We start from the raw sequence: 27,852 nt of genomic DNA, 5'->3' as shown, positions 1-27,852 counted from the left end.
AGGTGATGAGAGGAGATGCTTTGTAATGCCCTCCATTCACATGCATTTATTTAAGAAATGATGCAGAGAGCTGAGTCGGTTTCTGCTCGTATTTGAATTCAGATTAGCTCCAGATATCGTTCTTCGTCCCTGCAGTTTAACTCTAACAGAAATACAAAACATTGACAATGTAAAATGTTTATGAAAGTTTGGTTGGCTGGAGACACAAGGACGCAAAAAGGACGCTTGTCCAAATTCAGCACGCTGCGTATTTAGATAATGCAGGATACAACTAGCTGTTTAACTCAAGTCCACAATAACATGTTAACAAGAACTGTATCATAATAAATTCTCGGCTCTATATATAATATAATTTGTAATATGTAGCCACAACATGAGAAAACAAGCAGGGTGAAATTTCTCAGACTGTGAGAAAGAAACGACTGAGTCAGTCCTTTCTAAGATTTCTTGGCTGTGCAATAACAGCTGAACTGGCGATAGAAAAAGAGAAAATTACATAAATTCACCACTCAAATGACGTGTTCATGCTAGCCCTTCGAACTGCAAATTAAGAGGATTCGTTTATATTTTATAAATGAATATAACAAATTCGTTTTTCAACTTAGACGAATTGCTATCCCTGCCTTCATAAAAGAGCAATGGGACTGATTACAATAACTTCACTGTTGTTCCCCGCAGTTTTTTTAACACTTCCAGTCTATAACCAGAACGATTTCTAATGAAAACTTGAGGGTGCAGGAATTATTGACAAGCATTATTGTACAAGTTCCTTGCTCATATTTGTTATTTTGGGTGATGAACTGTTCTAAAGGTTCTCTTCTAGCTGGGATTCAAACTAAGGTCTCGCTCTAAAGAAATGGTGTCGTCGATACAGAGGCCCTGAAGAAAGATTAAACCACACTTCGCACTACTCTCTGATCTCACTAAATATTTCTCCCCTATAGAACAGTACCTTGAATTAAAGGCACCAAAAGGGAATGAATAAAATTAAATATTCTCAAAGGCGGGGTAAGTTGAATGTTATCTTCTCATATTTCTTACGAAATAATTTTAAATGCCACTAAAGATGTTTTAAATGTGGAGCAATTCCTTTACATTATATACCACAATATTCCTAAGGAAATCCTATTTGTTATTTCAGTTTTAGATTGTAGCACTTGAGGCGCTACTGAGGTGTACTGAACATGACGTTTTATCATGATCTCGGAGCTTCTGATTGAAAAAATCATTACATTTCTATTCTATTCAACGACATAAAACGTTAATGAAATATTTGAAACCGAGTAAACAATGTATTAATATTTAAGGTTATGTTTATATTATCTACAAGGGAAGAAAATGCATACCAAATGTGTATATATCGAGTTTGGGGGCTTTTCCATCTCGCATTTAACTTAATTTTGAATTGTAAACTTACAGAATTACGATATCAGTTATTCTAAATATGCATCATTTAGTGTTTAAAAAACGCAACGAGGAGGACAAATGTGATTTAGCTGTGAACTCTGATTTACATCTACTTTGCGCACACATTTAAACCAGAACTAGGTAGGAAAAAGATGGCATCCATCAAAAATAGTGTGTATTGTACTTGATTCGAGATTCACGATGCAGTCTGACTATGAAGGGAAAAAATGGCACCGCAAAATGGACTGAGAGCTGCTGCTGTTGAATATTCTACGACCCTCAAAACGCATTGACATTCGCCAGGAGTGCTTACACGGCGATGCATTAGGCACCCTGGAAAATAAACCCGACATTTTATTTACTGGCATTTGCTTCCATTTCGCAAACGTCTTCTTGTGTTGCCTATTCACAAAGGCTTCGCTACGATCGAGCAGTTAAATGCTCTATAATTCATACGGTAATGCAGCCCCAAGTCTCCTGATGCGGCCCTTGTTGTGTACGAAGGTCACGTGCGGGAAAACTGTTCTAGATGCAAAGCTATTTTAGGCGACTGGCCTTCGATGTGCACATCAACCTTCGGAGTCAAGCGACGCGTAACCTGCCAGCGATAAGTCCAACATGACAGTTACGGGATGCGAAGAGAATTCCGTAGACATGCGGTGACATTCTCTGCTCGGTCTTTGTTAATATAACGACGGCTTATGAAAGATTTCTGAGTGACGGGGACGAATAGACAGAATGTCGCCGGGATTAGTTGTTCCGATAGTAACTGCGTTGTCCACAGAAACGAGAGAAAAGAATTTGGGTTGTATCTTGTTCTAACGAGGAAACCATGGGGTGGGAAGATTGCATGTGCCCAGATGATGCAAAAAGAGGGACAGTACACTCCTTTTAAGGTAAAGATAAACCAACGTAACTCACCTTCAGGTGAAAAGTCTTCATAATTGCAGTCGTTTTGCGTCATAGACGAGTTCGAACTCATGCACTTCCCAACGGAAAGAGGAAATTCTGCCGAAGTGGAAGTTCAACCGAACTTCCATGAATTATTGTGAATTATTGATAGTTTTCGCAGAGCAATGAAATTAGTAGACGCTGTTTCCTTCGAAGAAAGAGATTTCAAAAACTGAACAGTACTGATATCGATTTACTGACATACCTTGGAATACCTTCCAGATGAGTCTTTGACTCCATGAGGTTTTGGGTGATAATAATAAGAGGACGCTCTATTCTTCATGCAATATCACTGATACTTTACGAGAGTACCATTTGTGCTCCATACCGTGGAAAGAAAGAAGGGAAGAAATAATACTGACGTGGAATATGTTATCCCTAAAAATTTTCGCCATTTAAGATATTTAATTTATGGACAGTTCTCGGACGACTGTTGTACTAACAAAAATATTCAGTTTTTATTCATGTGATTAAAATTTATATGCTATACATCAAACTATAAAACTAAACAACAGCTATAGCAGCTTTCGTCTATTACATTATGGTTTACTAGAGGGATCTGCCCTATGATCAATTTTATTCAGTCACATATATCACAGGAACCTTCACGTTTTGTCAGATGACACCGAATTCATTTTCTACTCGCACCCCAAAATACAAACTCTGGTAAATACTGAGTTTTAAAAGCAGCAAATGTCACTTAAATGTCGCAAAAACCAAATGTTATTATTACAACGGTTGACTCCATGGAATAAGAAGACCCGTCGGAGGAAACTCTGTATTGACACACTAGTCATTATTACCATAACACCCATCAAACCTCGCCTTAAACTCATTCACAGACGAAGCACTCACAACCACATCTGACATTCCACCAATTCACCACCCTACAAGCAAAATATCTAGTCCTAACACCCTTGTTAACCACACTCGCACTTTCTAGGGGTAACCTTTCGTTCTCTCCCCTCCCCTTCCTGCACTGTACCAAAAAGTCTTCAGTGTGAATCCTATAAAATCCCTTTAAAACTTCTATAAATTTTCCTTCTTACGCCTATCATCTAGTTTTGGAGCGCATGGACCATTTGTTCTCAGGGGCACCTCATAGATCTGCCATAATCGTTGTCACTCGCTTCTGGATCCTCTCCAGACTTCATCACCAAAGAATAGGCGCGCAGATATCTACGCAGTAGTCCAGATGTGGCCTTGTTAATTCCAGTAGAACAATAACTTCCCTATCCCTGCTTGTCACTTTGTATGTTCTGGAACAACTGTGTAATTTGATGTGTTATTTTGACCACCTTACAATATACCCTCTAAACTTCAATTCTCTGTCCACAATCAATCCCCAAGTCCCTTGCCTCGTCAACTTCTTGCAGTGCAGTTCCATCAATATAGTACACAGTGTGTGATCTCATTCTCCCAAAGTGAATCATCTTACACTTACGTTAAACTAACAGCCATTTAACTTTGCTGATACTGTCAGCATATTTTAAGTCATCCTGCAAGATCTTTACACCACACTTCATTGACTATAGCTCGTCCCAGTTTTGCATCATCAGCAAATAAATGGATAATTCCTGTCAAATTATTTACAATATTATCAATGCATAAATGAAACAACAGGAGACCAAGTACTGAGCCCTCAAGACAGCACTAGTTACCAGCTTTATTCTGGACTCAACTCCTCCATAAACCACTCTGATATGTGTTCATCATAAGCCACCCTCGAATCTAATTCGCGAGCTACAGATCTTATGTTAATTTTAACTCTATAAATGCAACATGCGAAACGAACTTCATTAGACCACGAATTATATTAATCTATTCAACGTTTGAACAGATTCGATTTTTGAAATTACATTCTGCATAGATTCGAAGCACACTATCGTAGAGAATTGTAAGTTGAGGAGGAATCTATTCCAGTATATTGCACCCTATAGTTAGGATTCACTAATAAAAAACCTTCTTAACTACAAATAAATACACTGTACTAAAGATTACGGCTATAGGCTATTATTCCTAAAAAGGAAAATGAATGCATAGATATATAAATTACAAACACAATTTTTCTAACTTTTGTACACTACACTGAAATTTAGAATAAAATTATTTTAACAATTAAACATAATAAACTCCAACACTCTAAAGGGTTTCTCACCAACAGCAATTTTCCCACATCCGGTATTATTTAATTACTCGTTTGGGGCGAAATTTCATATCGAATTCATTTTCTCTAAAAACGTATGACGCATTTACTTCTTCTATTTCTTTTCTGTTATTTCCGTTATTTCTTTTCTATTTCTGTTATTTTTTTATTCAGCAGCAGAAAGACTCGGTAGCCATAAAATACCTCAACCGGAAGCCAGTAATCAACCCATTCGTTTTATAATTCTTTGATCCTTGCAAGAAGTCTCAATGATGTGATTTCTTACAATCCACGAGGAGATTATTACCTCCCTTCCACCACACCGTTCTGCTGATGACTATCGGTATTCGGTGTAGATACAAAAGCCCTCCCCAGCTGACGCATTCGCAGGAGAATCGCGAATACAGACTTGACATTTGCAGTTTAATGATACTAAATTGACTGGGCGTTTCATCAGCGTTCTCTTTCTTAATCGTTTGAACTGAAAATGTAGATATGAAGCGAAAAGACCTGAAAATCGGGTGGGAAACTACAGATATCACGTCGAGTGTGATGACTTAAATGTGTTCAATTAAGTCTTCTTTAAATACTGCTAAAAATAAATTTGTGGTATTATGAGTGTAACGGAGGACCGTGCTAATGGAGGATCGCAGAGGACCATGCCCAGTGATGACACGTGGTGCTTGAGGCCAAATAGCGGGCTAATAGCGCCTGGCTAATGTAATATGTAATGTAATGATTGTAACGCACATGACGATCAACGTTTTCTAAATTGATCCCACTAAATAAAAAAAAATCCTGGTTCTTTCATCAGCGACTGTTGTCAACAGATTAATGATTAATAACCAACTACATATTTTTTTCTAGAACTTTCTGGAAAAAAATCAACTAAGTATTAACTGTTTGGTTTAATAATAAGACAATTCCAATGTGACAGTCCAAACTCCTGAGAGTGTATATTGATTGCTAAATGTAATGAGAAAATGCGTATTACAATGATGAGCAAATCAAATAATTATTATTAATACATTATGAGAAAGTTTGGCCATAAAGGCGAATTATGTAATTTACTAATTAATTAATTAATTTAATTAATTAATGTCACATCAATTAACTTAGAAGATACAACAGCAATGGATGTAGCAACCTATTTGAACAATAGATGACTTTTACTGTTTCGTTGATTCCGACTGCTAGCCTTCCTCAGGGAAGGCTAGCAGTCGAGGTCCCGTTTTGGAAAGTATACACAATCAGATATCAAACTTTTTGGGATGGTGAGGTCCTTCCGTTACGTAACATTCACTCCTTGTACTATAACGGCATTTTGTGCAGAGATTACATTATTTGCAATTTCTTATTCAAGGCGATGTCCTGATACTTTCAAATCTGGATCAGCGGACTGATGCTCATTATGTAGGAAATTCCAAAATGGCCGTGGAAGCTGTTAATAGGTATCAGAGATAAATACGAGAAAAAAGATTATCCTAAAACTTGCCAGCAGAGTTTCGAATATACCTGAGTAGGAAACGTCTTAAGCTTAATATAATCATTTGGAAATGAGGCTACCCTAAACTTCACAGCAGTAGGGGGTTATGGCATTTTCGTAAATGTCCGATGAATAGCCCGATTACAAGACGAATTCTGTTTCCATTAAGTGCAAGGGAAATAAGAGAAGTTCGACCGAATCTGAGGAACAGGAAGTGGTAACCCCAGCAAAATAGACAAAACCCGGTCATCTAATTGTCTATCTCCTAGAAAAACTAAGAAGTCAACGAGCAACTTCCGGCAATCAGTTAGTGAGCTGATGTTAGGCATCACTCATCAGTTGATGTTAAGGCATCAATGAAGCCACTGACATCGCTCATCTTAATCATATCTCCAGAATCACCCGAAATCAGTCACTGACATCTGTATAGAATTTATTTGCATGTTTAGGGTAGTGGTCAGTTCGGATGCCTATTCTTCCTAATATTTATTTAACACGTTTGCTGCCGCTACTCAGGCATAGTTTGTCACGCCAAATGCTTTCGCGTCTTCAAGGTCACTACGAGTAATCTCGTAGCCGGCTTATCAGACAGAATTTTGTTTGATACGCCAACTAGGAGTAATCTCGATTCACTTCCACCTATATATTACATGCGCTGACGACGTTGTTTATTGCGTCTAGTTTAGTTTTAGTTTCTAGTTTCTAAGAACCTTCAATTTCGCCATGGCCAGTAAAAGAAAACTTACTGATATAGAAGTAGAAGCTTATGCTAATATGAGCGATGATGAATTTCATGAGATATTTGGTTCGGATTCTGAAGATGATCCTACTGACGACTCTAGCGGTGACTCAGATGATGAAGAAACTTTGGAAGAGGAAGGTAGCATCCAGCCAAATACATCAACATCTACTTATTGGGAAAATTCAGAACAAGAGCCCCCACAATTTGACTTTGTTGAAACTGCAGGTTTTAAAATTAACACTGGAAATTTAAGTATCACAAGGTTAGTTGAACTTTTCTTTTCTGAAGATTTTCTCACAATTTTAGTAGAACAAACCAATTTATATGCTTTACAAAATATTGAGCAAAGCCGAGCGCAGATCAAAAAAAGTCAACGAATTTCAAACTGGAAAGCAACAGACATACCTGAGATGAAATGATTTCTTGGACTTTTACTTCATATGGGTCATTTTAGTCTATTGAGCGTTATTGGAGTACAAATGAACTTTACAATTTGCCATTTTGGCGCTCTAAAATGACCGAAATCGATTTCAAATTTCATTGCGTCATTTGCATTTCGCAGATAATTCCCAAGCAGCTAATGATAAATTGCACAAGTTAAGACCAATACTAGATCATTTTAATAGTGTAATGCGAAATAGCTATTTTTGAATTTGAATTTGTAATAAAGTTCGGTTAGTTTTCCTTCAAAAACAAGTTATACCAACAAATGGAAGGGACAGCAATGGGTAATCCAATATCTCCAGCTATTGCGAACAACTTCATGGAGCATTTCGAACAGCTTATCTTTCACAACATTACACCCAGACCTAACATTTGGTTCAGATGTGGACGACATTTTTGCCATGTGGAAGGGCACCTCAGAAGAACTACAACTGTTTCTTTCAAAAATTAATACACTTCATCCAAGGATTCAGTTCACCATAGAAGTAAATAAGCAGTTAGCATTTCTAGACCTCTTGATTCTTCGCCAACCAGATGGTTATCTACAATTCACAGTCTATAGGAAAGAGACTCATACAGGCCAGTACATCCACGCTGAATTACATCACCATCCCAGCCGAAAGCAGGTACTATAAAAACACTAGTTCATAGAGCGGACTCCTTTTGTTCTTTAGAAGAACTTTTACAAAAAGAATTACAGTATATTCATTCCTCCTTCATATCCAATGGCTATAAGAATTCCTTTCTAAAAAGAGCTTTAAGTAGTCGTGCTCCAGCATCCTCTTCAAGTACCGAAGAACCATACACGTATACCTATCCCTTATGTACAAGGGGTAGTGAACGCATAGCTAAGGTGCTAAAACCACTAAATATCTGTGTGACTTTTCGACCCATCAGAAAAATCTCCACTTTTCTAATGTCTCCACAGGACAAGCTCCAACATCTCAGCTATCCAGGTTTCTACCAGATCCCTGCTCGTGTGGATTATCATATTTTGGACAAACAGGAAGATCTTCTCAGGTCCGGTTAGAAGAACACCAGTCGTACATCCAGTACCTTGAACCCCAACAGTCTGGAATTGCAGAACATGCCATAAACACCAGACATAGATTTAAGTAGAACAATACAAAAGTCATTCACAAAAGTCGGTTCCTAATGGAACGGCTATACAAAGAAACATGTGAAACATTACTTCACTCCCCTAACCTAAACAGATCTGATGGTCTGTCTTTCCCCCTTGTGGGAGATAGTTCTTTATAAAGCAGCAAATCTTTCCTAACATATAATTGTATACACATACATATAATAAAATAAATAAGTAAATAAAAAAATAACAATTATGATAATTGAATAATTAAATAATTATTACTTAATAATTAAATACTTATTACTTAATAATTAAATTTAAATAATAATAAAAAAAAAGAAATTTAGGAAATTTAAATTTAGCTACTTAGGTGGCGCTTTGTGAATATAACAGTTATTGTTTAATTAGCCTTGTACCTGTACTGATGATGACTGTGATACTCAGGTGAAAATTCTATGAATAAAGAATAATTGACGCGAGTTAATTCCGGTATTATAATAGTTAGGAATATGTCTACTGGTGGCATATCCTTACTGAAACTTATGATATTAATCAAATAAATAGGCAACTAATATTTGCACTATGAAACTTCTTTCGAAACATACGGAGTTAGGTTTCAAAGATAGAAATACTAATGTAAATCATCACGAAGACTGCAACTTTTGTAAGCTCACTTTCTGAACTTAGGTAATGCGAAACAAATAGACGCTTTTATCTTTCCTTTTAAATCAAGTTCTTTGTCAATGTTTTGTGAATAATCTTCACCATTTCGATCTTATCGTTGAAACAATCAATCTTAAGAACTAAATTTTATAACAATAAGCCATACTGCCGAGCGATCGTAGCTATGAAAACGAAGTCCTTTGATAGGAAAAATTTGGGTTAGAATGTAGTCTATAATACAAAGAGCATTTTATTTTTTAAATTTAAACGTTCGTTGCATATGAAGTAGTCATGATTTATCTCGCCGAATCTTTTTTTTTCCGTAAAGGCATACCTGGCCAGGAGAAGACACGCATGCACAAGAACACATATTTAGAATTGGAGCTAACCATCTTATTTTAAAATTATGGTTACGAAAGCCGATCTAGGGCTGTAAACAGCGGATTATTATAAGCCCGTATCACAATCACGTTATAGGCCTTAAGATTATCGATCAGGCCTGGTTCAAAATGTGTTTGCAACCGTGATCACACAGGACGTGTTTGGTGCAGTTGCTGATGAACTGGGTTTCGGTCTGCAATTGTAACTTAATCCTTGTGTTCCAGCCCAGCCTTTTCTCCATCTGTAATTCGATTTCCAATCTCCACTGCCTGTCGCCTTAACACTAATCTCTCTCGAATGTCGTCAGTCAAGGGATTCTCTTCATTTTCACCGCAATATAGTGCACGGCTCCGATTAATCCTTCTGCTTTCTTTTGGTATCTCACAAACACAAACGTACTAGACCTGTCATTGTTGGGTAGATCTATCGCTCGGGTGGTGTCTCCGATACGCTGCTTATAATAGCTGATTCCAGTGAAATGAAGGATTCCTCTGCGCACGCCAAAGAAAAAGAAAAAAAAAACACAATCAGTCTTAGATGACGAACTTCCTCCGATCAACTGACGCTTGTTGGTCTTGAATCAATGCACATGTAGATTAAGCGTTGGAAGCTTACACAAAGAGACGTGAAATGGTATATAAAAGAGATTATCGCACTTTGGGGCGATAACACAAAGAGTGGAATAGTTTAAATAGTCTAAAAAATTCTTTTAAGTCTTCAAAACGTGAATTGTTACGTTTTATAGTGTGTTTGATTGTCCACACACCAGAGATAATCGAGAGATGGTTGATTTTAAGCCTTCCTGCATAAATCCTGGGTTCATATTTTGCACTATGTTTAGAAGTCTTTATGCCCATCTCACCTACGAAAGGTTGTAAACATATCGTACATATTACTGCGGGGTTAATAATCCGGAAACTCCATTTCAGAGAGCCACGACAGAGGCGTGTCGATTCTTAGTGAGATTATCAATTCTTCTTCATTCAAGGAGTAGTAAACATTCAGTGAAGTGATGGACCGATCGGGTTGTCAATTTCTTTCCTCCGCCACAGTAATTCAGTATTTCTTACTTTATAAGATATAGAAGACCGAACTTAATCAATTGCACCTTGTAGATATAAAGATGAAATTAAAGCTTGCTAAAAGGCCTTTAAACCAGAACAGTTTTCATCCCTCTTCAGCATCTGTCGGATTGGATACGAAATTTTATCCAATCGGAATGTAATGAAATTTATCCAAACCAAACAAACAAATACATTACCCTGATAAAATAAAGAGACGCAAATTGTGAGATTTCTTTTTAGACCAATCTAAGACACTTGGAGCAGTATTCTGTCTTTGGTAAAACGGCGTCGTTAATGTAATACCGTTTTCTAAATTCAAAAATTCGCAGTACAGCGAATGTGCACAGCCGAACATTATTCATTTGTATCCACAGGTGAATATTGAACTTGTGGATGAAAATCAATCACGTGGTTAATTCGTGTTTTAAGTATGAGAGTAATTAATTTGCCTCTGTTTCGCTGCATTGGTCAGGAACGGATTCGCGTTGTATTAATTAACATTAATTGCGGTGATTTATGACGAATGCTGTTGGGTGCTAATGAATGCTCGGAAGATGTTCGCGTGTGTTCTGCGAACATCAACTATCGTAATTTGATAGATGATTGTTATTTGTTCAAATGACTGTGTGCATTACGATTGGAATATCCAACAGTCAACATCATTTAGGATACGTTCGCCCTCATTTTAAGCAATTGGTGTAGACAGCGAAGTGCGATACAGCTGTTGTAATGATGAACGTTGGTAATCACTGAATCAATCGATTGCGAAGACTACACTTTATGTAGCAACACCATACAGCAACTTTCTTCATATCGCTCGAATTTTGGTGTAGACTGGCTCTTTTTTGCGATGGCCCTTTTGTTTATCTCGCAGTAAGTGTGTCCAAGCATAGCCGCTGACCTCATTTCGTTGATGACGTACTCGAAGAGAAAAGAGAGTGGTGGATGGCTTACGAGAACTAAACAATTACAAAAGACTAGTAGCTTGAGTCAACCACTAATTCGTTAAACTGATACATTGTGGAAATACACTGCACTATACATCGTCGTGATTATGCTTGTAATCTCCTCTTGGATATCTTGCTGATGCACAATCAGCTGCGCCTTGTCCCATTAACTTTAGTAAGAGCAATTGCCAAGCTATGTATAACTTAACTATTTATTTGCAATCACTAACAAAAAATGACAATCGGAGTCAGAAGTAAGAAATAATGGCACAAGAGAATAGCACGAATCATGCCTGTAAAGTTTGTACGTGCTCTCCATAAAGAAGGAAACATTTCAACAAAAAAATAAAAATAAAACTGTTGTTATTTTATTTTTTCAAACCATACCTTAATTCATGTGGTATAAGTACTTTCGCCGAAACTTCTCTACTTGCAACGGATGACATCGTTCGACAAAAATTAGAATGAAATATTCTCTTAGATGTGTTTATAAGATAAGGAAGATGTATCTTGGCGCAAACGTTTGGATGTGCAAGAAAAAAAATTGCAATAATAGTTGTCTATAGGGTAAAAGAATATTTACAGCAGTAAGACGGTCGAGGTGACATCTAAAATGTACATACTACTCTATCAAAAGGATAAGACTTTACTCCAATTGAATTAAAATGAATGCAACTGCTCAACATGCAAATCTTGAATGAGAACTACAATTCGTCTGAAGTCAGTACGCTTTTGGTTGCAGGACGATGTGTACTTAGAGTTAATAGTATTCTTGAAGACAATGATATGGCCAGGTAAACATAACCTATTATGTTTTGAAAAAGCTTCGGGTCACAGCAATCTGATATCGGCCTGGGAATATAGAAATGTATAAAACGTGATGAAATGGATAAAATTAATCTGTCCTTCTTCAAATTTAGATTTATTATATATAGAATATCTTGTAGAATGTTTATCTTTCTTCAACCCACTTCTTAGAGAAGTTAGAGTATATGTATATTTATCCATACATATACTCTAACCATATATCTATTTGTCGCCGTTAAAAATAGTGCATTACAGTTATATAATAGTTTCTCATATATCCTCTGATAATTTTCACAGTCAGGATATTTTTGACAGAAAGTTAAAAAATAGAGATCGTTGTTGAAATCCTAAATTAGAACTGAGTGGGCCACGGTTCTTAATAAATGGAGTTGATTCTGAAATTATGAGTGGGACAAAGTTTATATTTTACTGTTCATTATAGAGGAACAGGTAATAAGGAGTACAGTGTTTTATCGCGTATAGTGTTGCAGCCTACCGGACTGGAGCAGAACTATTAACTCCTGCACCTCTCCCCTCCATGCTTACGAAGTATTAGTCTTGTTGGAGTTTTCGTCTTCAGTTTTTTCAAACTTTTTACGGGTAACTTTTTCAACTTTGAGATTCATGACTGCATTCTAGATATTCTTAATCGCTCTTTGCTATTTATAGAGCAAAGACTGAATTTCATTTCCACCTAGATTATCACGTTTCTCAGTTTTGGCTCTCTCAATTCGTTGCGACGCCCGTCATTTCAAAATAGGGATGTCAGGTATTATAAAATAGTGGGTAGTTCGTATCAACGGATGTCGAAAAACATTCTGTGTGACGTGAGCAATCAGGCGAGTTTAGGGAGTATTTTTTGTCAGTTTTTGTCGTGACATAGCCCATTGTTTTGTATGGATAAAAATATTCCATAGTATCTTTCCCAAAAAATGTATTATGAAAATCTTTGAATAAAAGGAAATGTACTGAAGATAAAGGAAATTCGTAAACAGTAATTGAGGTTAAACATTCTGCATTAGATTTAGTTTTCCTTTAAAATTTTTGTAATTATGCAAAACACAGTGGTATTGCATGTTACCCGAAGTTCCTCTAAGTTACATTAGTTAGTTACCAACAAACATTTTGGCTCCGTGTCGCTTCTCTATAAAGATTTATAATATTATGAAAGCATGGAGTGTCGTTCTCTCCCCTTTCTTAGCTTTCAAATATCTTATAATGATAATCTAACAGTTTAATTTTTTTTTTTTGCCTTTAGAAGAGAACTGCTCGACTCGCTTTACAATCGTATTTACACGTTTTGAAATTAATGGCATACTCTCAACTACTAAGCTAGAACTTGTTATAGTTCCCGGCCACCTGGAGCATATCGGTTTGTCGGTAATACCCCAATACAGAATTGTGACCTAACTAAACTCCCCCTCGCAGACACCAGTGGTTTAAAGTGCACCACAGACCATGAAGTAACTGAATTATCTGTACGCCGCATGTTCTCTGACTGGTTTAGATTTTTAAGACTTGGATTGAAAATAATTCCTGCACTACGATGGGTGTGGCATCTTGGCAAAATCTCGAGAATGAAATGATGACATTTGGCCTTAGATTGAAATGAGTTCCAATTCCCGGTGAGCCCAGGGTATTATGCCTTTTGCTTGTCAGTTTTGGAAAGGAACAATTCTGCTACGATTTTCTAATTCATTTTAATTTAAAGATATTATGAAGGCTATTAGCGTAGCAGACAAGATATTTCCAACCAAAGCGTATCCTCGTTATCGACTCATTCATTTGGTTATGACAGAGGTGGGAGACTTCTTTCTAGAAACATCAGAAGTGCAACTAAAGAGGGCAAACCTCGAGGAGAGCACTCACTTAACATATTGATGAGGAGGATCAATAGAAACAGCAATGAATAAATAATTTATCTTTACAGCACGTTTCGTACTTTGTACGCATTGAAATTTTTTTAACCTGGATAAATATTACCTGCACATTTAAGAATTTAAAATTTAAATTTTTGATATTTAACCACTTGAAAATATCCTTTCCACATGGATATTTTCAAGATAATAATATCAGTTTATTTTAATTCATAAATTAATAGCATTTTGTGTATTATTATTCCTTGATGGGTGAATGCTTCGTTTTTATCACAGTATAAATTTGACCTGAGTCCATTCAGATACTGATCTTGCTTTTTGTTTTCAACAGTAATTCATGTTTACCAAGTCAACAAACTCTTCCTGTTTGTTTCTTATACTCCTAGCGTTCGTGCACAGACATAAGTCACCTGCATTAATTTTTGTATATCCTTCTCTGTAGTACATAGCATTGTGGCTCCACGCATCCAAAACTCGCATCCAGTCCCTGTACACGGCCTTCGCTCGAATCGTTAGCCATCGTAGCTCTTTTTTCTGAATTCATTTCTATCATATCTAGGTAATATACGAGGGACATTCAGAAAGTAAGTTCCAATGGGCTGTCAGAGAAACAAAAATATACTACAAAAAAAAAACAATTTATTGGAAATTAAAGTAGACATCTTTCACTACTTTCTTACATACTTTCCGCTACTTATTATAACGGGGCACCAAGACTTGTATACCTTCGGCGTAGAAGGTTGCCGCCTCTGACGCAAATCACCTATTGACTGATTCTTTGACCTCGTCGTCGTCTTGAAACCCCCCTGCCACCAAGGAAAGATTTCAGATGTTTGAACAGGTGAAAGTCGCTTGGCGCAAGGTTAGGACTATATAGAGGTTGATGGAATTGTTCCCAGCCGAAGGTAATTCCTTCATTAAAAAGTCTTACCCATCTTCGTACCATTGAATCAATCACTCATTGCCTGTTCTCCATAAACCTCAATAATTTGCCGAAGAATTTCAGCTGCTTTAACGTTCCTCCCAATTTCACATACTGCGGGCGATTCGATTTTCTTCAATATTATAAACACACACCAAGAAGCGTACGCACTGTGAGAATGTCTGAAAATGGCACCAATGCCTTGCTAAGGAATCAACAAACTCAGCACGCATGCGCATCATTGCGATCGTATGCTGCAGTGAAAATATTTTAAAACGGAACTTACTTTCTGTACGTCCCTCGTACTTAGGACTCTCGTTTCTTCAAACAATTATTTCAAGTCCTCTCTCATGCTAAACGTATCGTTAGTTAAGTCATTGGTACCTACTAGCATTACGATCTCTCTATTTTTTTTAATTGCATGTGCTATATTTTTCCTTTTTGTTCGGGGAATATTTGAAGTTATAATCCGCTCATCAACGGCATGTTTTATGATATTTGCCATACCAAAAATATCCTACTTTTTTACAATTAATTTTAACTACCTACTTTTCATTATTACTAACTTACCTGATCCTTTCTTTGTTTTTCATTTTGCAGCTTAATTTTCTTATCCTGCCTATGTTCCTTTAAACGCCGCTCGCCATTCTGTAATCCCCGCGTTGTCTGTTTAATAATTTTCTTTATCTTTGATTTTCGAGGTTAAATCATTTTCGATATCTTCTTTAGCGGGGCAAGCTTTCTTATTTACCATTACCTCCAGGGAGTGCAAGGATTCATCGTCATAATTAATTACCAGGCAGATATACCAATTTCAACGAAGAAATAGTAAAACACAGTCGCATATTTTTAAACTTTTCTTTTTCTGTGATGTAAAATTAAGATTTTTTTTTTCTGTGTAAAGAAAGCAGAATCAAACATCACCGGAACTTCTAATTGGTTAAAGACTTTAAAATGGCGGCTGCAATTAGTGACAATGTGCAGCACTTGGAGTGTGATTACAGACTCTCTTGGAGTAGACACGGAATAGATGTACTTGTCCTGAACTGACGCTTGATAGCGACTTTAATTACTGCTTGAGATAAACTTTCGGACTCCCCCTCCCCCTTTGGCGATGAGGTTTAAGCGAAGAATACACCAGTACGTCTTCACTTATTTTAGTGTATCGGATAATAGAAGAGCCACTCTCATTCAGACATGCGCACTTCCAAAGAAAGATTAAACTGTATTTAAGCTTTACTTTTTTTTTTTTAAAAAAAAATCTTCTTACACGAGGAACAGTGATAATTAAAATAGGAAAGACGCTAATTAGCGAATGGCTTTCATATTATAATAGTCAGAATGTTTCTCTTGAAAAGCAGTTTCAATAGCAAGATATAGGTTCGCATCTTTTGTATTTATCATCTCAATTGTTTCAGAATATTCTACGTAATTAACATTTTGCAGGGAAAGCTTTATCTTATCGCTATTATTCTGCTTCCTTGAGCAAATATGTGGTCTCAGACGAAAAGAATTAAATAATTAGAGTAGCGGTAATCATTAAAACTGTTCTTAGTAAATGATAAATCTAGGCAAGCATGTAACACGAGAATTCAATTCTGAGTTTTGTGCATGTCCTATAGAAGAAAATGTTTGAAATGAACTGCCCAGTGTTAGGGGTGAACTCTAGTTTTCCCTTTATTTATTTATATGGAGTTTCCTTCCTTTTCTCCCCCGTCCCTATTGCGGCGAGTTGAGCCCCCTCATGGGGGTTAAATATTTATGGCTGTATATCCGTGTGTTCACGGGGCTGGTTTGCCAGCTTGCGGGATGAAAAACCTCAGATAAACTGGGGAAAAAAACCCTGCTGTCCACGCCCAAGACCGGCTAACTTGGCTATGGCTGAGGAAAATCCTTAAGCTCCTCACATCGGCGACGGGAATCGAACCCAGGACACTCCTTCCCCAGGCATAAGGTTGCGAAGCGCATAGCCACATGGACTAACCGCGCGGACTAGTTTTCCCTAAGAGTGAAGGATAGCCAACGTCTGTAGACCATTTCGAAGAGAATGTCGTAAACGCAACTTGCCATAAGAAATGATACCGCGAGAAATGTCTGGTATCTCTTTATCATTGAAAAATGTCTTCGGTAACTCGATATGAAATGTTAGTTGACCGCATTTTTCTTCAAATATTCAATCAAATCGTAAGGAACGGACTGGATATGTAGTCAACATTTCTCCAGTATACTGCATGCATACATACCTAAGGTGAACTTCTGGAGGTATACACTTACGGCATGCTTAGACTACATCTCCCGTTCACCTCTACAGCACGATGAGGTACAGGTAGGATTTGTGAAGGCAAGCATCTGCTTCCAATTGAACAACTGTTTAAAAAAGTGAATTTAACAGTTGTCGTACTTTTCCAGGTGATGAATAAAACAATGTTAATAAGGTTTTCTCAAGCTGAAATTCGTCATCATTATTAAGCATAAATGCTTCTAGTGCCGCCGTTTTCAAAGACCATCTTTTCATTTTTTTTTTTTTTTTTTTTTTTTGATACTGGACAAATTTTAATGTAATGATTTTCAAGTTCTTCAATATTACTTGTATTTTTTTTTTTCAAAAAAAAAAAAAAAAAAAACGGATTCGAGTTTTGTAATGAAATATTTAGTTTGCATGTTTGTAATGCCCATATAAGTTTATAAAGATATGGACTCATCACAGGAGGAACCTCCACTCTACACCCACGTCATCTACACCACGTCAGCTACTGCGCATGAATAGCACTTTAGCTGTTATTTGCTTGTATTTATTTTCACTTTTATAATTCATTGAGTTAAACAATTAAAAAAAAAATCGAGCAACCCAGTACCTACCAAATCACTCAGAAGAGCAACTTATGATGATAATTATCTTACGTGAAACAGGCATTCAAAATCTTTCCTTACAAGGTACGACTATTAATTTTTGCGAAAACGCCTTCCTTGATGAGAAGTAATGCAAAGAACGTGCGATTGTACCATGCAAACTGTTTTACTTGAACAGTTGAAGTCCGTGCTGTTCTGCTAGAAATAATTACTCCTTTCAAACAACTACCGTTCAAGTTTTATTCTGTAGTTGAAATGGATCCAAAACTGCTCTTTTCAGTAATTTATGCTTATAATAAGCTGCAGTTCCCTGTGATACCAAAAGTCATCTTTCCTGAATGCAGTTGCTCCCTCTGGTATCAAATATGTACATCGGAAAAATACTTTTGCGTAGTTATTCAAGTAAATAGTTAAGCGGCAGTTTTAAAAGGAGAACAACTAATATTTCAAATAAATGAGCGATTGCAATGTCTTGTAATGCTCTTATATGAAGCTTTTAATAAAATTCCTTCCCGATACTTCGAACAGGAAAAAAACTATTCTCAAATCTCGTTAGCTGCACAGAGAATCGAGATCATTGGAACACACAGCTCCACATGTTACGGTAGAGGGTGGTCGATGTACGCTACCGAGGCATAATAACCATCTTAATGCTGTACTAATGGCCTCGAGAGTAGGTCAAATACATGTCACTTGCCCGAGTTTACCGAGATTCCTTCTAGGCTATTATCCTTCTCTCACTCTTTGCAGACAGTATGTGCGCGCACGAAAGTGTTTCTGATGTCTTTTTAGAGTTTTTGAGGAAAGAAATGTGAACGATACGGATAGGACTGTATGATGGATACTGTACGGTGTTCTAAAGAGAGGGGGGGGATAAAAGGAAATTAAGTTCGTGATGAATTGATGTATGTTTTTATATTAAGAACCAATGCAGCGAGTGTTTACAAGAATATGTACTTAGCAAAGGCCATTTTAAGTTTTTGGACATTCTAAAGGATTTTTATAACAAATATAATAATAGGTGGAAATGTATCGCACATTTACAAAGATTCTACATGCTTCATGCACCCAGTACGTGATAGTAGTGGCGTCACATGGGGCTGTAAAAATGGTTTAATACTTAAATGTAGGCCACTATAGGATTCAAGATATGATGATATTCGGTGGAAGCAGACAAAGCGATTATCTACTTGCCGAGAGGAGTTACTACTCAAACTAATACCAGTATTAACTCGTTTTTTAGGGAAATTATTGGCCACCTCGCTGGTGGCCAATGAATTTCTACAGGCTCAATACGCTTATTAATGACGTCTTGATACCCACGTTGTTTAAGCAATATTTTTTTACTTTATTTTCCCCTTTCAAAATAAACAAAAACATGAATTTCATTCCCCCCCTCCTTTAATAAATGATATCGAATACGACTACTAGATGTCGCACTGAAGCGACATCTAGTAGTCTTATTTTCTGGGAACTGGCATGTAGATGTCAATTTACAATTTTTGTCAGATATTGTTGAAACAGGTCTCAAGTAGACGATTCCTATAAACAAGGAATCTTATTTAAAATAGCTGATAATTAACTATCAGCTATCTTACAGCAGGAGTACCATCCCTCGTTGATAATATTTACCAAAGAACAACCAGATATAGCGGTTCCATTTTGGTTGGATGATGCAATAGGAAATGCAAATATAAAACGAAGACGTTAACACAGTAGATTCGTATGTTCACACAGAAAATAATGAGCAGTAAAAACATTGAACGTTCGGGGGGGGGCGTGCCCTTATTCTAACCAGAATGAGAACGACTCTCAGCGAAGTGGCAAATCAATTTAAAAATAGGTCATCCTTTCACCAATGACCAGAAGTCAGTAATGTGTGGCCTTCTTACCCTGCCTATTTTTTTTTCTGTTAAGGCACACCAAACCAGGAGAAAGTTCGATGCTCTTTGAACGTTTTGTATTGAGTATTAAGATCACCCAGATATGTTAATATGGTCTGGGTGCACCGTTTGGCATTCTGCTATATTTGATGTGAACTGAAATAATCAGTCCGATAAATAAATACAGATGTTTGTGAAAGGCGAATGTTCTGTCGTTGGTGTTACTTAAATTTAATTAAGTAAGACAACTACTTTCTTCCGAGACATGACTGGCTTCGAACCGCATTGAAATCTTTTTGTGATATTAGGAGACCCTCTATGTTCATTACACGAAGCTATCGTTGAGTTTTATGTCCTAGAACAAATATAAAGTATTTATTTAGGTTTATGACAGCAACTGAGAATTTTATGAGTTAGTGAGAGAAGAATAAAAGTTGTGGACGTTCGAGAAATTCGGCATTCTCGTTCAACTACTTTTAGATGATCAACTTTCTTCAGTTCGACTCAAGGGCAATTAGGAAACAGAAAATAAATAAAAAACAAACAAACATTTATTTCATCTCAAGACATATCGCTTTTATAAAGAGGTGAAAAATCCATGATTCTGTTTGAACGAGATGATGACGGTTATTTTCAATCAAAAATATATTACAAATAGCGCGCCATCTACTGACAGACGTAGTCGAATCCTAACTTCAACTAAAAACTGATAGTTGGATAAATCGTTTACCATTCCTCATCTGTTTAGGAATTAGCGTGTCCTGCACGCTTCTTTTTTTGCTTGTTCACAAACAGGAAAATATAAATTTCCCTTTTTCTTTTATCTCCTGTCGCGGGCAGCGCAGGAAACGTGTTTTCTTTTCAATTTCTTCATTACGCTCCGTCCGTAACGTGATTTTCTTACATTCCAGTCTTGTTTTTGTGATGCACATAATATATAGTAACAGCAGAGCACCGACTTTGATATAATCGAATTATTAAAAGTAAAATGTCTAGGAGAGTTGTTGATTTAGTCTACAAATGTTTAAAGAAATAACATATTCCGAGCTCGTTTAAATATCTCAGCACAACTCGTAATTGAATGGTATTATTACACTTTTCATGTTGACTTTTTTACTTCTGAAGAAGGTGCATCCATTATTTTTCGTTTTGTGAAAAGATTTCTGCGTGTATTTTGCTAAAATTTCAGTGCACTGGCTGCTCTTTTACAATTGAATTCTTATAATCATCCGCAGTGTGGCGTCTTAAAATTAAGAAATTGGTCATTTTATGCAAGAGAGTAGCATTTGTGGAAGTGATATCAATTTGTAATCGGAAAATGGTCCATTAAGCAGAAAATACTTCATTTCGATTTGCAACATGCTTTCATTTAATCAGTTAGGTGACCAAAAGTTATTCAATCGAAAGATCTGTAAGTGATTTTTACGCCAAGCTATGGGAAACTTCGTCTTCGGTGGTGATCTCATTGCAAGAATCATTAAAGCGGAATTCGACCTGCTTTAGCTTATTTTGTTTTCAGGTTGAATGCTGTTAATCTGCCATTTTTGCCTGGCAAAGTAATCAACCAGACAGTCTGCCAACTATGGAAATTAAAATTCAGTTCTTGAGCTTCCTTTCAGTGTTTGAAGCAGCTAAATAAGTAAAATAAAATGTGAAACACAAACGTGTAGTATACCTCTTTTCTTACTAAAACAAATCTGAAAGCTCACCCCAACTCAACATCACCAGAGTTAAAGATCGGTATTATCAACATAAGAAACCTGAATGGCAAAGAAATGGAGCTAGCTGAGGAATTAGATAAGTACCAGATCGATATAATAGGGGTGACTGAAACAAAAAAGACAAAAACTGGTGAGATACTTCTGAGCAATAAATACAAAATGTTATATTCAGGCAATGGCAATCAAGGAAAAGAAGGAGTAGCCATAGTATTCAACACAAAATACGAGGCTAATCTTCTTGAATGACAGGCAGTCTCAAGTAGAGTGATGTGGGCAAATATCAGAATGAGGAATTGGACAATGAGATTTATTTGTGCCTATGGTCCCATAGAAGGTTCTACTAAGGTAGAAGTGGAGGAATTTTTTGATGCTTTAGAAAAATCAACTGACACAATCAAAAAAGAAAAGTTGGCCCTTGTTAGGGATTTAAATAGCAGAGTAGGAAATGATTGTCAGACATACAAAAATATTTTGGGAAAATTTGGAGAAAAGAGCAAAGCCAATAATAATGGCAAATACCTGTTGGATTTCTGCTCAGGACATGGACTGGTTATTACTAACACCATGTTCCAACATACAAATGTGCACAAATTCACAAGGAGAGAAGAGGCAAGGAATAAGAAAAGTCTCATTGACTATGTTATTGTTGATAGTGATGTATTCTCCCTGGTGTAGGACACCAGAGTGTACAGAGGATTTGAAATTGGAACTGAAAAGTTCCAATTTCAAATCCTGAAACTGAAACTGAAAAGAATAACATGTAAGAAAGTTTTAAAGTGAATAAAAGTTGAGCAGTTCTCAGATGTGAACTGTAGACTAAATTACACAAAGATTATTGAAGGAAAAATGAAAGAGTTTGAGAAGAGCAACCAAACCTTGGAGATTTTGAATAGTTCAGAAGAAAACCCTGATTGATTCAGCCAGAGAGGCATGTGGTAAGGTTGTCTGCAAGGATAGAAAAATCAGAATTCCATGGTGGACACAGGAAGTTAAAGAGGCAGTGAAGGAAAAAAAGAAAGCATATCAAAAGTTCCTGGCAAATAAGTCAGCTTGTCCTCTTAGAGAATACAGCGACAAATGCAAGAATGCTAAACACTGTGTAAAACTAGCTAAATAAATGTCATGGGAGGGCTTTGGCAAGAACATAGAAAATAAATATCAAGAAGGTGGTAAGATATTCTGGAGGTTGTTCAAGAAGCTTAGAAATGGAGGAAAGAGTGCTGTAAAAGGAGTTAGAGATGATAAAGGTGACTGGCATGTGGTAAGCTAAAAAGATATCCTTGAAGTATGGAGTAATTACTTCGAAAAATTGCTAAATGAAACAAGCAGTGATAGCACAGTGGTAAAAAACACTCAACAGGCATGCGGTCAGGAATACACATCCATGCTTGAAGTAGAAAAAGCCATCAAAAGCTTGAAATGTGGAAAGGCAGCAGGAGTAGATGATATTCGACCAGAAATTCTGATGTATGGTGGTATAAAAGTCCTGCAGTGGGTGCACTGCATAGTTCAGAAGACCTGAACAGAGGGACGAATTCCTAATGATTGGAGTAGAGCTCTAATAGTACCCATATATAAAAAAGGAAATAAAACTGAATGTGAGAATTACAGAGGTATTGCCCTACTGAGTGTTCCCGGCAAGATCTATGCAAGCATACTTGAGAAACGGTTGAGAAGAATTGTGGAAGAAAGGCTTGGTGAAGAACAAGCTGGATTCAGGCCAAATAGAGGCTTTCAGGATCAGATCTACACTTTATGACAAATAGTTGAGAAAGCATGAGAATAATACAAAGAAACTCTGTATTTAAGTTTTGTCGATCTGGAAGAGGAATATGACAAGGTGCCAAGAGAGAAGCTATTCAATACGCTACAGTTATATGGTGTCAATGGGGCATTATATCAAGCAATACTTAGTCTTTATTGAGTTGTAAGTCAGCAGTTAGAATAGAAGCAAGTACAGGAAGATGGTTTAATGGTAAATCTGGTGTGAGACAAGAATGCACATTATCCCCTCTGTTATTCATTATCTATATGGATCACATACATTATGAAGGAAAGTGATATTAAACATGATATCAAAATTGGAGATGTTAATGTCAGTTCCTTGCTTTATGCGGATGATGTTATACTTCTAAATAAATCCACTACAAGCTTGCAAGAGCCCCTGACTAAATTGAATAACTGTTGTAATAGTTTATGGTATGAAGGTGAGCATTAGAAAGACAAAGACAACGAACATAGGTAGATTTGTTGGAAATGTCAACTGTGTTGTGAACGGGGAACCTGTGGAACAAGTAAAACATTTCAGCTACTTAAGCGCGATTTTTAGTGAAGATGGTAAATTAAATATATGGAAATAGACAGCAGAATCAACAAAGCTGGTATGGTAGGAAGTTAATTGAATAAATTCATATGGAATAAGAGAGAAATTAGTCGGAACACTAAATTAGTTGTATACATGACAGTGTTCAAATCAGTTTTTATTTATGGATCTGAGAGCTGAGTCAGAAGTAAAACACTTGATCAAAGACTAGAGACTGCAGATATATGAGAGTCCTGAGAAAGATTAGAGGCGTGAACAGATGGCTTCAATGGCAATATTATATTAAAAACGAGGATATTAGGAAAGAACTTGACATTGTCAGCATCCATGAATTAATTCGTTAGCAGAGATAATCTCAGGTGGTATGGTCACTTAAACAGAATGGGCGAGGAAAGATTAGCAAAACAAGTGTTCTCTGCCTGGTTGGCAGGAAAACGACCCGGAGGAAGACCAAGATATAGATGGATTGATACGGTACAAAGTGCCTTAGACGATAGAAATATAAGATCTGATAATGTTGGAGTCTTGACAAGTAACAGACTGATTTGGAGGAAAATTGTAGATAGGAAGTTAGTAATGATGTAAATTTTTCATGTAGTACCATCATACCCTGTACACCCCTTGAGGGTACATGGCAGGAATTTGATGACGATGATGATGATGACTCGATCTCTTCGACGGAATATTTTATTATATTTCTTAAGATTTCTTAAACTAACTTTTTTATGCTAATGAATAAGTAATTCTCACTGACTCACTTCCAAAGCTGTTGTTTCGAGCTTACGTTCCTTCTACAGACTCCTATGTTTGTTTTCCCGCTAAACTGGCCTCCATAATTACTCCGTACAACCCAAACTAAGTTCTTTCGTTCCATTACATCTATTTTCTGGAACAGCCTTTCTCATGAAGAGTTCAACAGTTACAACACACAAAGCATTTAAACAAATAATACTTTTTTGACGGTAATTGTTGCTTATATACGGAATTAATGTGCTATAGGTTCATCGACGTCTCGTGTTGTATAATTTATATAGAAAATTGGTATAATTTCTTACCTAAAGAAAACAATCCCCCCACAGAAGATAGTACTTAGAACCACGCCATGTTAGGCTGCATGTAATACATTGTTAAATGGATCATTAAATTTGTCCTCCCGCAGAAACCATTTCTAACAAGAATGAGCTATTTATTTTGTAGAAAATATTGCGTAAGAATTCATACCCTAGAGATTCTATTTCCTCACTGAAGCGTTGAAAGTTTTTTCTTTCATTCTTTTATAAAATCTCAGCTGACCATAAACAATAAACGTTCCTTTATGCTAATGTTGCCACCAGCCTTATCATAATCTCCACAGGAAAGCTAATCGCAGTGTTTTTGATGTGTGGTATTGTTAGCATCTTTTGTTATGTTAACCTGGGAACAGCAATCTTCCCATACTTGCTTTTGTTTTCTAAGAAGGGGAATTTCGTCTTTCATGTCACGGCATCAATCTGCAATCTCTGACTACATCAGCGGAATTCGTAATGCCACAGTAACTCAGCTGTACTTTGCTTTCTATTTGCATAATTCACGAGCATGAACTGATAGATTTTATCTTAAGTTTTTTTTCCTTGTTCAGTAAAGCATAAATATGTTGTCCTGACAGTACGGATTGAAAATACTCTAACACCATGGTCTTCCAATAAGAAAACGCCTTCCTCTAAAATTTATTAACCATAAAGTTCCGAAAATTTATTTCAACAGAACTCCATGTAATTAGAAATACTCTTGTTTATGGCGTTTTACACAAAATTAAGTTAACCACGTTATAACTAAAACACTCACTGAAGCAAAAATTTTCTTCCGCTAATCACCAGCACTAATAATCCAAACCTTTAAGCTACTCTCTTGGCAATCGATCAACTTTTGTACGTAGATCTTACGGATTGCTTTTGCGAAGCGTTCTTCAGAATTCTTAACTGCTCAAACACTTTAATTTTTCGCTTTTTTATGGAGCGACATACGCGAATAAAACATCTGAGCTAAACCTTTAGGACATCGTTATTATTGTTCCTGATTTTATCATCTAATTAAATTGAGAACTAAGTTCATTCTTTGAAATGTAAGAGAAGCCTTGATTGTTTAGTTAAACCTTGTTCAGCATCGAATTGCCTTCCATTTCTGCAGTTTCAGTAGGATGTTTACGAAGATATGGCAGCTACTATGATTAACAGTTGTGGGTGGACTTCGAAAATTAACTGTAAATATTCTGTAGAAAATTTATGTAATTTCCCAACCAGCATGATTTAGTTTATTTTTTTTATCGTTTTCAAATACAAAATAATAGACTTTGTGTCACACTTCCTTGGGCCTCTTGAACCATTCCCCACTCTGTTAGAGTGATTTGAAGAGAGTCATTCTTCTGTTTCACCTTCTGTTATGCATAAGATCGAATGGCGTCCCTAATAAGAAGTAATTCGTTTCTTATAATTCTAACGTAGCATTAATAATGGTCAGTAGAAGTATGTATCTGTTCGCTGGTAGGTATTCATTTTTTCGGAAAAAGAATCATGCTACTATACATATTACGGACTCCTCTTCATTTTGGAATCTTTATAAAGCTTCCGCTCGATCCTAGACCAGATTCCAATTAGGATATTAAGAACCAAACAGCTTCCTCAGATTCCACTGGCCTCCACATTTTAATGAAAATATCATTCCGTGCTTTCATTTTTATTAGGTCTGTTCCACACTAATTTCGCTGATAATCAAGTTTCTTTAAAATGTTCGTATTTTCATGGTAAATTCTGACAAGGTTGCAAGGCTTTGTAGCACACTTCAGCACCATCAATAGAATGAATATTAGGTAATTCTGCTCCATAATCTAAATATTTTACTTTTTCAAAGCACTTCAGGCCTCGAATAAGCTAACTGATGCCCTCGCAGTGGATGATGAAAATCTCTACAAGGTCAGGGATGACTTTTGGAGTGTTTAAAAAACTGATGAAAATTTTCGAAAGACTATATAGCAGTAAGTTAAAAATTTGCAATAGTTGGCTCCACAAAGGCAAAACATAGGATCAAATTCACACTAGTATTATATAAGAGTGATAATCGGAGAATTGATGCTTTTCGGACGATTTTGATGAGAATAAACAACTTGAATAATGATGAGATACATTATTCACGATACGGAACGAACAGCCAGCTCTTAGCACTGTGGGGAAAGGCTGAGATGATTCAGCCATATTGTAAGAATGCTACAATACTTGGTCAACAAGATTTTATTTAATGATCTAGGTGTTAGGAGAAAAGATGGGTGACGAATGAGATGGACTGACAGTATCAATGAATGTCTTAATGAAATTGGCTTAGCATTGATATGAAGCAGCGAACGATTCTTCACGTGTAGAAAGCTGTTCAATCAGTTCAGGCCTCTATAATAATTGGTGAATTGAGGAAAGTGTATGTATAAAGACGTTACAGGCGGAATATGGAATTTTAAAGCTAGCAGTATTAAAATCACTGCATGTACTTCTAAAAACAACTAAAGTGTACTAACTTTACTGTGCATTAAGTATTAGTGATGTTGGTTTAGACAAGAGGGAATGAGTAATAGTGACATGTAAAAGACATCCAGCAGGAAGAAACCAAAAGTCAAATGTAGCTTTCATAGCACAAAGATATATTCTGAATTGAGAGAAATGCCACATTCTATATAATGAAAACGATACAAAGACGTCAAGGATGCAATGCACCGCCATCCTATGCAAATGAATCCAGGAGAATGCTTTTTTCAGCCTTAATTGTTGATGTGGAGCCCATTATGTTCTTCACAGAACTGGATATAAATTTTGAAGGAACAGATAGAGAAGGAGGAGATAAAATTTATATCCAGAAATTTATTGATTTTATTTCAGTTACATGAACAAATAGCTGTACAGTATGAATTGAATCAGAGGGTTTTCTTTACTGTGTAGTAAGAAAATAGAATTGTGGGCACAACTTAACTTCAAATAATTCTATTGGTATGAGGAATTATTTGTAGCTGATAATTCCCCATGAATTCCTAGTAAAATCCGTAGTAAACACGATGTGATATCCTTATAAAAAATACAGTTATGACTATCCAACGTGTAAGCCTTACCACAAGATCTAGTAAAGAAGAGAAA

At 36.4% G+C, this 27,852-nt stretch overlaps 1 protein-coding gene across 1 annotated transcript in view; it reads left to right on the top strand.

Annotated features, from left to right (window-relative positions):
* Positions 1-6,764: 6,764 nt before the first annotated feature.
* The window catches only part of LOC150092579 (glutamate receptor ionotropic, NMDA 3A-like), a 79,891-nt gene continuing 58,803 nt past the window's right edge, over positions 6,765-27,852 (top strand). Inside the window, exons 1-2 of the mRNA XM_090414240.1 lie at positions 6,765-6,870; positions 13,384-13,505. Of these exons, the coding sequence (XP_090270366.1) occupies positions 6,765-6,870; positions 13,384-13,505 (228 nt within the window). The remainder of the gene's footprint in view (positions 6,871-13,383; positions 13,506-27,852) is intronic.

This window comes from Typopeltis vanoorti, chromosome 25, assembly GCF_054136105.1.
Source record: "Typopeltis vanoorti isolate ZY-2024b chromosome 25, IOZ_Tvanoo_1.0, whole genome shotgun sequence".
NCBI lineage: Eukaryota > Metazoa > Arthropoda > Arachnida > Uropygi > Thelyphonidae > Typopeltis > Typopeltis vanoorti.
The sequence above is the reverse complement of the archived record's forward strand: the minus strand, read 5'-3'. Positions and strand labels throughout refer to the sequence as shown.